The following is a 13,225-nucleotide window of genomic DNA, read 5'->3' as shown; positions in this document are numbered from 1 at the left end:
CCCTGAAATGAAAAGCAGCAAATTTCAGACAGTATTTACTATGGAACTGTAAAGTAAAATTATGGTAATGGATATGAAATACAGTCATATATTTATCAGAATGACCTTTGGATTTTCTTCAGTTTGGATATAATAAATGGAAATTATTCTTGAAATTTAAGAAATAATTTGAATTCGTTAGTTTAACTTTAACGTGTGAACATTTTAATAGATTGAACAATAACATGGTAGCTTCTAAATATTCATGAAATGTGTGAAAAATCAAAAAAATCCATTGATTTGGTAGGAAAATTCAGTATCAGCATCATAGACTCACTGTTATTACAAAGATGTTTAAAGCACCTGAATTATAAAGTGAATTGAATTGTATGGTTTCAGTCAGTTGGAATATACTTCCTTGATGCAATGAAAATATAATAGATAATGACAGGAAGAAATATCTCAAAATTAATTGTAATTAATTATATAGTAGCAACAAAATGGGGTTCTGGAAGCAGAAACGAGGTTCAACAGTATTAGAAAACTCTTATTCTATACAGAAGCTCCCAAAGCAGACTTTATATCAGAGTTGTCTGGGGACATTTGTACAAAAGTAGATTGAGGGAACTGTGTAAATTTAATAAATAATAGAATAGAACACAGTTCAGAAAAAAGCATGCCTCCCTTTATGGCCCTTTGAAGGCTGACTTTGCACTGGACTGGCCATAGTGCTGGCTGGGTTTTAGTCTCAAGAAATGACGAGGCTAGCCTACCCAGCTAGACTACAGGCCTATAGGTGGGTGGGACAGACAGAGGTCATATTGCCCCTATTGCAAGATCCTCTGAAGCAAATTACATTTTCAGAGTAAACTGTGTTAGTTCCAAAAGAAAAAAAAGTAACGAGAAATGTAACTACAGATATTGGTTTGGTAATTTATAAGTAATTATCTATCTACCTTTTAAATTTCTCCAGATGATTTTTTAATGCATTTGAAGTTGACTGGTGTGTGTAAAGGGACATTGGAAGGACAAAGAGATATGAGGACAAAGAGATAAATTGGAAATGATTCATGATAAAGAGGCTATACTATGTAGTGTTTTAATACATAAACTAATAAAATAGGAATAAGATACATTTGTAACTGTATAGAAGGTCTTTTACAATTTGGCTTGAAAATTTAGGTACACTACTCTGTTATTACAGAGCAAACAGGAGACAATAACTTAGTTTTTGGGTGTCTACCAAATCTTAATCCTAATTATTTGACTGCCTGGATCCCTTTCTGCCAAGTGCTGGAGGCCAAATCAAAGGAACTGGTTGAATGAGTGCCTAGAGATCTCCAAGTCTTGAAAATTAAGAAATTTGTGATGTCTTAGGTGAAAACACCTTACTACATATCATAGAATTTATATAAAAGAATAACAGGATTAATGAGAAATAAAGAGCCATACAAAGAGGAACTGATATTTTTTTTGTTCATATAAGGGTTTAATGAAATGGAATGATTATTAGGGGCTAGAGTTATGGGTTGATAGTTAAGAGTACTGTCTGTTCTTCCAGAGGACCCACGTTCAACTACCAGCATCCACATGGCATCTAACAAATGTAGGTAATTCCAGTTCCAGGGGATCCAACGCCCACTTCTGGCCTCTGTGGGTACTGTATTACATGGTACCCAGACATACATGCAAACAAAATTTACCTTTACTCAGAAACCTGGGCCAAGTCTCCTACACTTGAGCTGGGTTTAGAGTAATCATTCAGCTTGTGAGAGTTCTGTGTAGCCCCATGGTTCTCTGGATTGCACTCTGCATATAAGATAATAATCTTCCCTATCTTTAATTTCAGACATTTCAGCAGTCCTGGAGGAAATGATATTAAGAAGAAGGAATGATGTAAACTATTCTAGAAACTATGGGAGACGGTTGGCATTTGTTCAGTGCTTCTAGGCTACAGTAAGAGGAGCTTTTCAACAAAGGATAAAGAGTGACTGGAGAGAAGAGGATGTTGGTAAGACAAGGAAATCACAGGAAGACAAGACAATGTCATTTGAGTAGGTGAAAGAGAGAGAAATGAAGAGAAACAGGAAGAGTGTGATGAAGATGTGGAGGGGTAACTGTGGAAAGGGGAGACAGAGAGTAGAAACGAAGTATTAGAAGACTGAAAACTAGAAGGTGCAAGTTTCAGAGACTTGGGATTAATGTTTGTCTTTGCCTTGGTGTTTATGTCCTGCAGCCACTACTGAAAATTTTAACAAAGGACACCATCACATGAACAACGAGGTGGCCTACATAATGGGGAAAAATCTTTCAGAAGATTAGTATCTAGAATATACAAAGGTTTAAAAACTAAACTTCAAGAAAAGCAATAACTTATTTTTTTAAATGGGACATGGAACTAAACAGAGCTCTCAAGAGAAACACAAGTGGCTGAGAAATACTCTTTTAAATGTTTGAAGTCCTTAGCTATGAAGGAAATGAAAATGAAAACTAGTTTGAGATTTCATCTTACCTCAGCCTGAATACCCAAGATTAATTAAACAAGTGACAGCAAATGCTGAGGAGAATGCAGGAAAGGGGGATGTTTATTCACTGCTGCTGGGAGTGAAAACTGGTTCAGCCACTATGGAAATAAGTATGTAGCTTCCTCATAAAGCTAAAAATAGATCTACCACAAGAGCCAGCAATATATTCTACTATATTTTAGAATAAACCCAAAGGGCTCTACATCTTACTACAGAGGTACTTGTTTTTGTTTTGTACAAGTGAAAACATTTTTCTATAGAATGTACATTTGTAAAACATAAATATTAAAATTTCCTTCATTATATTTTGTGTGGATTTGTGTGGTTCATATATAGTCACTGTCTAAGATTTCTTCCTGTGTTTATATGCTGATTTTTATGGCCATTAAAAGAATTAAAAGAACATTTTCCTAGAAATATTATATTTCAACTTGAACTATTTGCCAGTGTTTTATTGAGTATTTTTGCATCAATGTTCATGAGGGAGATTGGTCTGTAGTTCTCTTTCTTTGTTGCATCCTTGTTTGGTTTAGTCAACTTGAACTTTTATTTGAGAATGCATACTCACTTCACCAATTACTTTTGCCCTGCTGTTTAGTTTTAGCAGAATAAAATAACCAGGCTGACTCCTATATCCCGATGATAAACACGTTCCCCAAATTGATAGATTTTAGGTAAATTCATACTTCTCCTTCTGTAGAGGTTCAACTATAGCAAAAAAATTAAATTCTCAAATAGCATGGCATATGTGACATATAATGTATGACATATAATTAAATCATAAATGTAGGAAAAAGTAGTGAGAAACATTTCCTGCATATTTCCTATATGTATCTCTCTGTATGTATGTACATAAGAGCATATAAAAACAATACCTCATGAAACATATTCCATACATATTCTCTGTTATATAGTTATTCACATACAATATAAAGTTGTAGATATCACCTAAAGAAATTATTGGAAGTAAAGTATCACATAGGTGAGTGAACACTTTCATTACTTACCTTAAAAGACCTAGTCAGAAAATGTGATTAAACAGAACATGGTACATCTTTGTACTGGAAATCATCAGGATCATTGCTTATATGGTAACCATTATTACATGGATATTTAAACTGAATTTTAAATTAACACTCTAATCCACAAGAACATAAAAGCCAATAGCTTAAACCAAATGTATCATTTAAGAGAAAATTTCAAGCTACTTTGCTTATTAGTATTGAGCCATGAAGTTAAAATATATATAATTTGTTGCTGCTGCCTTCATTTATAACAAGGCATGTAGGGATCCAAAGCCAAATATAAAATTATTATGAAAGAAACAGCATTCTTAATCCTCTAGGGAAGGGACAGTGCATGTGACAGAACCCTTTTCTCTTCTATCCATATCTCAAAAGATGTTGCTGTGATCTTCAGAAGCACTGTGCTTTCCAAAGCAGAACAGGGTGGGACATAGATAGAAATTCTTCCCCTGGTGACACACTGGAAAGTTTCATTGCTCAAGCCCGAGAAACTTTGTTTATATGAATTTCCCCTCAATGAAAAATCTACCAGTTGCATCCCTGTATGATTTTTCCAGAAGATGAGGGGCTAGAGAACTGAAATTCCCCAAAGCTCAGGGTCCTCTGGAGGACCCTGGGAGGCTGCTCTACTGGGCACTGTGTGTTTGGACTCATATAAGAAGTCCAAATTGGTCCCTTAGGGCATCACACAATTTATACTAATAAATATCCAGTGCAGTAAGATATTAGAATTTTAGTACACAAAATTCTACCTTATACTATGGTTTCCCCTCAGAGACGGCAATTTTGGCAGGTTTAGACAAACTATATAGATGAAATTTCACACTCTGAAGGCTTTGACTATGACAGTTTTGTGAGGGTTAATAAAAAAACAAATGACTTATGGCTAGAGCTCTAAATCCCAGCTGCTTAAACTATGGGTTTTGACCACCTATGGGACCATGACATCGTTGGCAACTCTGAAGAGGGGTTTGGGTTCATAACAAACAAAAATGGTTTTTTCAAGTTCTAACAAGCAGTGGAGCTGGGGTCTTTCTGGCAGTGCATGAGGAGTTGCAGTGGACTTCGCTTGAGCCTTGATACTGAACTCAAAAGGAGAGCTACAGATAACTAAGGAGAGCAGGAAATATCGTCTTCCCCACGGCAGCTTAAGCTGACTGGTTATCCAACACCAAACGGTCATCCCTAAAAACAAACATTAAGTGACATTATGCGGACAGAGCAGGTGGTACTTGTGAACTTAGGACATATACACAAGCAATTTTAAAAGTGGGGGGGGGGCATGGACTTGAAAGAGAGCAAGGTGATATATATGGGAGGCTTTGAAGGGAAGAAATGAATGGTAGAAATGTTGTAATTATATTACATTGTCAGAAAGTAAAAGAAGTAACTGTTTTTGAAAGTATACATTCATTGTGACAAGCAAAACCAATAAACTCATTTTGAAACAGCTTCATTCAGATTCTAGACTATTGGATGTTATGAACTGTGTTGTTACTGCTCTTGCCAAGTTTTCTGCTCTTACAGAAACGTAATGATCTAATAACAAGACAAAAGGCTTTTAATTTCCTTCTGCCATCATTCAACCTCATGTAAGAGTCTGAAATGGAAAAAGTTAAGAAGTCCTAATACATATCTCCTTCAGGAATCAATTTTATATTTATTATATATTTATATTTATTATATATTTATATCTGCAGGAATCCATTTGTCAGTAAATCAGGTTTTTATAAAATGATGACTATCAAGTGAAAAGCCTTGACTACTAAGTGGAACAATAGACCCACAAAGATTTCCATTCAGTAGTCATTGCAAGTGAATTCTGTCTTGTGTTGCAATAATGGCTATCTTGTGCTAAGGTTATAAGTATCCTTCTGGTGTTAGGAAATGTTACTGTTTTCCATCCAAGGCACTCTGATATAAGACAGGGGACTCTATTAAAATTAAGCCATGTAAAATTACATATTATGTGTGTGACTATAGAGACAAAAAAGAGTATATAAATATATATCATACATAGGAAGAAATAAATGTATTCATGAGTTTATAAAAATTAAAAGTATCTAGGACAATACTTTTAAAAGATCAAAAGTAAAATGCAGAAAAAAGAAGTTTGCTAAGACTAAAAATAAACTTGTTATGGAAATTTTTACTTTTTTTTTTTCAAGATAGGGTTTCTCTGTGTAGTTTTGGTGCCTATCTTGGATCTCACTCTGTAGACCAGGCTGGCCTCGAACTCACAGAGATCCAACTGGCTCTGCCTCCTGAAGCTGGGATTAAAAGCATGAGCCTCCATTGCCTAGCTGGAAATTTTTACTTTAATATTTGAAAAATGAATCTCATAGGCTATATGGTATTGTGAAAGTTTTCTACAAGTATAGATCAAACGTAAAAGACAATAAAATCAAATATTGTTATTGACAGTATTTCTAGAAGACATTTTGTTCTTTAGCTATTAGAAACCTAATGTAAAGACTCTGAAGGCTATAATAAAGGAGTTATACTTCTCTAATAATGTATTTTTATCAACAGATTTGTAATAGAGGATTTTTTTCACACCTAAATATTTAGCTAAAATATGTGCCAATTAACAATAACTAAATTGTTTTATAAATACTCACAAAGGACTTATTTTTATTCTTGAATTATGAAACTTTAATTCTCCTTTTTTATGATTATTTTCCTTCATAAATGTTCCCAAGAAAGCCAGATTGAATGAGGAATATGATTATGTTGTTCATAGTTGATTCATCTAATTCTATGTAATAAACATAAAGCATAAAATTATGAGAATAAATTCCCTACCAGTAGTTGAGAGAGAATTTATTACTGTAGATTTTCATTTGTATCTTCCTAGTAAATTTCAAATAACTGGTATACTTTCCTTACCTTATGTTCAAATATTTTAAGAGTGGAAATGGCAACCACAAGGCAGATTTTTGTCATTTCTTCTACTATACCAAAATATTCTAAAATTTGTAAATTCTCAAATACCTCAGTACTTGGAATATTAATAAAAATATATGTTGAGTTAGAAACATGAGCAATGATTTGTTTTAATACCCTATCCTTTTAAACTCATTCCAATTTCCATTTACCTTCCTAAGATCCTCCAATATTGTTTTGAACTTCTTTTCATTTCCCAATGTTTGTACTGAAATTCTACATTTCTTGGGAATATACTGTGGCACTAAATTTTTATCATTTCTATCACTCTACACATGTCAGAAATCTAAAATGCCACACTAACTTTCTGGTCTATGAGAGTGGGCTGGGATCATTCAAGACAGTAACTATATTCCTGCCTTGATTGGAACTACCTTTTGTTAATCATTTTCACTGTTTCTGAGTAGTATTTCCAATTATTCCTCATAAATTTGGAAGTTCCTAAGAGTACTAAGTCTACAGATGCTAAATGCTCAGATGCACAGGCACATAGTGTTTCTGAATGCACTAACTGTGGGTTACATTGCCAAACTTCTCTGGGAAGTGTAATGAGAAGCTCACTTCCTTCACAGGGAGCTCATGAGCATCTGGTGGCCTGGCAGAACACATTCTAATCCATCATTCTAGAGATCGCCCCGCACCCTTCAGAAGGAAGACATGTTCTGAAACTTATCTGGCAACTATTTATTTCTTCATTTTTCTTCTCAAGGCAGCTATTACCTCCTTGTTCCTCAGACTGTATATAAAGGGATTTAGAAAGGGGATTATTATTGTGTAAAATAAAGAATACATTTTGTCATTATTTTCACCCGACCCTGACCCAGGGCGCACATACATGAGGAAGTGGGTGCCATAGAATAAAGACACAGAGAGCAGGTGGGCACTGCAGGTAGAGAAGGCTTTGCTCCTGCCTTTCTCCGTCTTCGTTTTCAAGATGGCAAAAAGGACATAAAAATATGAGATGATAATAGTCATAAAAGTAAAACCTTGTATAAAAGCTGAAAATATTAATACCAGGAGAACATTAACTGTAGGATCTGTGCAGGAAATTTTGAATAACTGCAAAATTTCACAGTAGAAATAATGTATGATGTTGGATTTGCAGAAACTCAGTCTTACTAACAAACCCACATGAATGGCTGAATGCAGAAAACCAACAATATAGGAAACATAGATAAACTGCATACAGAGGCCATTGGACATCACCACTGGATAAAGCAAAGGTTTGCATATGGCCACATAGCGGTCATAGGCCATCACCGACAGAAGGAAACATTCTGTGGTTGCGCTGGAGCCAAAGAAATAAAACTGGGTGAAGCAGTCAACCACGAGTGTTTTATGATCCTTAGATAAAAAATTGACAAGCATCTTGGGGGTCACAGAGGATGACGCACATGCATCAGCAAAAGCTAAACTTCCCAGGAATAAGTACATGGGAGTATGAAGATGAGTGTCCTTCCAGATGAGAGCAATCAGTCCAAGGTTGCCCGCCATGGTGATGAAGTAGATGATGAGGAACACCAGGAAGAGCAGAACTTGCAGCCTGGGATGATCTGTGAGTCCTGCGAGGACAAACTCAGTCACGAGAGTCTGGTTTCCTACTGTCATGTCTGTCTGCCCTGGACAATCACTAGAATAGAATAACAAGTAAGGAACAGTCAAAAAGAAATGACAAAACCGTCATGACTTGTGCTACAGATGTATTCCTAACGGGAGCTTCTCATTTCATTCATGTTCATGTTTTTATCCATATTTGTCTCCTTTTTAAATTTTGTAATTTATCTTTAAATTAAAATATATTTACATCAGTTCCTTCCCTGCCTCTCAACCCCTCCAATGTCTCTCTCTTTTTTCTTTCTCAAGTTCTCAGCCTCTTTTTTGTTTGTTTGTTTATAAATTTATTTATTTATATTTATATACCATATACATATTCCTAAATATATAAATATAATATTTTCAGTCCACATAATGTCTACTTTTACATACACAGTATATCCTCAAAATAACTCATGCAATATGGGTGATTTAATGCAAACTCTTTTCAGTGTGACAGGTTTTAAAAGTTGTGTTGTCTGTGTTTAGAATTTAAATGCAGTAACAGATTTTAGAGATTTTTCTATAACTTCAATAATGTAATATTCCATTTATTCCTGTATTTTTATCACTTTATAAATGTAAATTTTACTATTTCCATGAAATTAAGAGTTTATTCATGACTAATACCTAATATCTAAAGGAACCCAGTTTTCTTATTTTGTTTTCCTTCTCAATATAAGTTTTCTAGATAGTCTTTGATGGCATGAAACTTGCCTTGTAGATAAATTGGCTTGAACACATAGTGATCCCCCTGCTTCTGTCACCTGATGGCTCAGTTTGCAAATGTGTGCTACTATTTTCTGCATAATATTTTTGAAAGGGAAAAAAATTCTTGCATGTATATTCATTGCTGTGTTATTTCTACACAAGCAAACTTCCTTATGCATAGATCATATTCCCAATGCTTAAGGAACAGAAAAATATTTTACCATGAAAAATGTTATAAAAATAAGGTTTATACTATTTTAAAATTTAACTAAATGCTACATTTCTAAAAGTTAAAAATCTCTGTAAGTAACCAATTGTGAGATGTCAGTTTATAGTCACTGAAAATCCATGAGGAATTAATTTCAAAATTCTTACCTGTAAATTATATTAAAAGAACTATTATATAAACAACCCCAATGTTTTTACTACTTCTTTAATTTTTTTAGATTAGTCTTTGCCCTGAAGGAGATGGGAATGGGGGGTGCACTAGGGGGAAGAGGAGGGGGGGTGGGAGGGGGAGAACAAGGGAATCCGTGGTTGATATGTTGAATTAAATTATATTGTAAAATAAAATAAAATAATAAAAAAGGAAAAAATAATCACAGCATTTCTCCATTCCCTTTCCTTGCTCTAAATCTTCCCATAAACCCCTCCTTACTCTCTTTCAAATTCATGGCCTTTCTTTCATTAGTTTTTAGAACGTTTTTAAGTTGAGAATTAAAGGGGATTTTTTTTGCCCTGAAATAATTGATACAATTAAAACACACACACACACACACACACACACACACACACAGAGAGAGAGAGAGAGAGAGAGAGAGAGAGAGAGAGAGAGAGCCTAAAGCCATATTTTCTCAGACCAAAATCAAAATAAGTAATGTTTGAGCCTTAGTTTGTACTTCAGTTAGAAAAACTTACACAAAAATTATATATGTCGAAGCTTTCTAATCATTCATTTATTTTCTATTACTGAAAATTTATATTGCTACTTCCTGAAAATTTTGTTACCGTCATGAGCAATAAAACATCTATTGCTGTGGGTAATTACTTGTGCTAATAAATATTTTGGGTGCTGATTTTAATATTACTTTGTATTTTCATATCTGCCTTATATACTTTGTTATCTGCAGACACACAGCAAAGCTATAAAAGAATCATGCAAATCTTTTTTACTCTTACCTAAATCTTTCAAAGCAGAAAATGGAACACTGCTAATTTTCAGGAAACATAAAAAAGCATAGAAAGAAACGATATTATTTGTGTGGAAACTCCAGACTAGAAGGAGACATCATTTATTATTCCTATATCAAAATGAGTCTTTAAAACACTTCAAAATTCCCTTAGTGCATTCCAGAGATCCCCAGGGAGATGAAGTCAAGGTTGTTCTGGGCTTGGTGAACTAATCACCAAATTATCTACCTAACTAGTTCTATAGTGTCCTGTAGGAGCCTGTAAAGTTTCAGGGAATCAGGGTTACAGTGAGCTTCATCATTCCCCCTGCCCCAGTTTTTCTGATCTGTTTTTTAATTCAGGAAATTTTTTAATTCATTTTTACATACCAACCACAGATCCCCCTCTCTTCTCTCCTCCTGCCCCCCCCATCCTTTCCCCCACACCTATTCCCTCCTCCGAAAATAAAAGGCCTCCCATGGGGAGTCCACAGAGACTGGTACATTCAGTAGAGGCAGGTCCAGACCCCTCCCCCTGCATCAAGGCTGAAAGTCGATTTTTTTTTCATACAGTACATTCTGATTATGATCCCGCCATCCCTCCCAGTTCCTGTCCACCTTCCCTCCATTCACATCCACATCCTTTCAGTCTTTCCTTACAAAACAAGCAGGCATTTAATGAATAAAAATAAAATAAAATAAAACAAAAATGAACAATTTGAAATGAGATAAAACAAACAGAAGAAAAAGAGCCAACAAAAAATCTCAAGGAGCATGTAAGTACAGAGATATACTCATTCCTATATACAGGAATCTCTTAAATCACAAAAACAAAAGCTGTAATATATAGCCAAAAGACCTGTAAGGTTAAAAATTAAAATTAAAACTGCCCTGTCTCAACATTATGAGACAAAGAACTTCCAAAGGAGCCATTGAGTTCATTTTGCGTTGGCCTTCTGCTGCTGGGCATGAGACCTACCCTTCAGGGTTGTTGGTTTCCCTGGTTAGACTCCCTTGTCAAAAATTTCCCAACTCTTTTTACAAAGCCACAGTTACCCTGATACCTATATCACATAAAGATCCAGTAAAAAGGAGAATTACAGAATTTTCCTTATGAACTAAGATGGAGAATTTCTCAATAAAATACTTGCAAACCGAATCCAATAACACAAGAAGATCATCCACCATGATCAGGTAGGCCTCATCCTCATCCCAGGGATGCAGGGGTGGTCCAATATACAAAAATCAATAAATGTAGCCTACCATATAAACAGACTGAAAGAAGAAAAACAGATGATCATTTCATTAAATGTAGAAAGGGTCTTTAACAAAATCCAACATCCCTTCATGATAAATGTCCTGGAGAGATTAAGGATACAACGGACATGCTTCAACATCATTTCCCTGGTTTCTTTCTTAGTCCATTTACAAATTGTATACTGAAGGTTATTGATTTTTGTGTGTCAATTTTCTAAGCTGGAGAAGTTCCCCAAGGAATTTTTTGGGTTATTTGTGTATAAATCATATTAGCTGCAAATAAAGATACTTTGACTTCTTCACTTCTAATTTGTATCCTCTAGATCACCTTCAGTTGTCAGACTTTAAGAACTGTACTGAATAGGTATGAAGGGAATGGACAACCTTGTCTTGTTCCTGATTTTAGTGGAATTGTTTTGAGTTTCTCTGCATTGAAGTTGATGTTGGCTATAGGCTTGCTTTAAACTGCCTTTATGGCAAATCAGGAGCTACCTGCCTCACAGCATCCTGTGCTCATAACAGTCCACCCTTGACATTCATGACCTATTTTAGCAGCCCAGAAGACCAGCTCCTAGAACTACTACCCAGGGTTACTCAGAGGAAGACTTCTTAAGAATGAGTAGGATAGAAAGATTTCTTATCTATAATAATTCACACATTATCTGGGAGTAATTTTCTTTTATTCATCTTCATCTCTAATTCTCTGTTCTAAATCTTAGGTTCCAAATTCTCTCTAGTTCCAATTCTCTCTTATCCTTCTTTTGCTTTACTCTGCTCATTCAGCTACATTCTTCATTCAGCACACACACACACACACACACACACACACACACACACACACACACACTGCACAGCTCTTTACACAGCTTTACACAGCAGCTTTCTACAAAGATCTACACAGGCCCCCTTCACAGCCAAACTCTGCACAAATAGAACTTAGATTTTCAGGTCATAAAGCATTTCTTGAGTGAACAGTCAGAGACAGAGCCAAACTGATACACATAAAGAATCACACAGTTTCTCTAGGCTAGGAAGGTCACATTGACCAGCCAGTGAGTAATGTTCAGCTATGCACATAGTTCTTTCTCAGACAGAAAGTGGCATCAAAATTCAGGATTTAACAATAGCAGTTAGTTGGCTGAGCCTCAAATGATAGGGATACATGCAGAAAGAGAATTACTGCAGGGATTATGTCTACAAAAGTTCCTTCATGTCTGAACTTGATTTTGTCATTGTGTATTCTCAGGAAGTCTGCTTTGAATTTGTTCTGAAGCCCAAAATTAGCTGTCTTTGTGACTGAGAATACTGTTACTTTCCTGTGTCACTTATGAAAAACATTCTAGTATTATCAGAATTATACAGCTTAAGCAGAAATCATCTTCCTGACCATCCACAGCTATGTGTGTGCCCGAAGATGTAAAACACATTAACAACGGGCTGTGGAAGGAACCCCACATCTGTTCTTTTTAGAGAGGTATTGTGGTAGCTCATGAGAAAGTAACAGACAGAAAACAACTGGTTTCCACAGCCAGTGACCCCATGGACTTTGCCTAGTGGGACTCCCCATCAGAGAGTTGTCTTGTGGGTCAACCTAACAAATACTAGTTGTTACCTGTGGTATATTCCCACAGCAGCCTATGTGATTTTGCAGGGACTGAATGGATGAAAGGTATGCAGTGAGAATCACCCTCACAACAGCTGTCATGTCTATGAGACCCATCATCCCTCACTTTGTATGAAAATGCCAAGTACATACTCCTGAGATATAAAACTTTTTACTGTGTGCCTTCACAGTCCTCATGAGGAGGCCTTTAATGGTATTTTTAGACAGCCATGTTTTTCTTAAAAAAATTAAATACTTACAAATTCTGTTCATAACTTATGAAATTATGAGTGAGCACTATATTTATCTGGAAGATGTTGCCTGATAAACCTTCAAAATGTTGATTAAATGTTAGCAACAGACTCTGGAAAAAATTGCACATTTACAAAAATGCTTCCTTGACTTGGAAAGACTACC

General features: G+C 35.3%; 1 protein-coding gene across 1 annotated transcript; it reads right to left on the bottom strand.

Moving 5' to 3' along the window:
* Positions 1-7,159: 7,159 nt before the first annotated feature.
* Positions 7,160-8,083, bottom strand: LOC114687587 (olfactory receptor 5AC1-like). Its single transcript, XM_028862193.1, has one exon. The coding sequence runs from the start codon at positions 8,081-8,083 to the stop codon at positions 7,160-7,162; it is 924 nt and encodes a 307-aa protein (XP_028718026.1).
* Between the last annotated feature and the right edge of the window lie 5,142 nt (positions 8,084-13,225).

Source organism: Peromyscus leucopus, chromosome 12, assembly GCF_004664715.2.
Source record: "Peromyscus leucopus breed LL Stock chromosome 12, UCI_PerLeu_2.1, whole genome shotgun sequence".
Taxonomy (NCBI): Eukaryota; Metazoa; Chordata; class Mammalia; order Rodentia; family Cricetidae; genus Peromyscus; species Peromyscus leucopus.
Note: the sequence above shows the minus strand (reverse complement) of the source record. Positions and strands in the feature narration are given on the sequence as shown.

Excerpts from the sequence above, each read along its gene's own strand:
- LOC114687587 (XM_028862193.1), bottom strand. The coding sequence starts at position 8,083 with ATGACAGTAGGAAACCAGACTCTCGTGACTGAGTTTGTCCTCGCAGGA.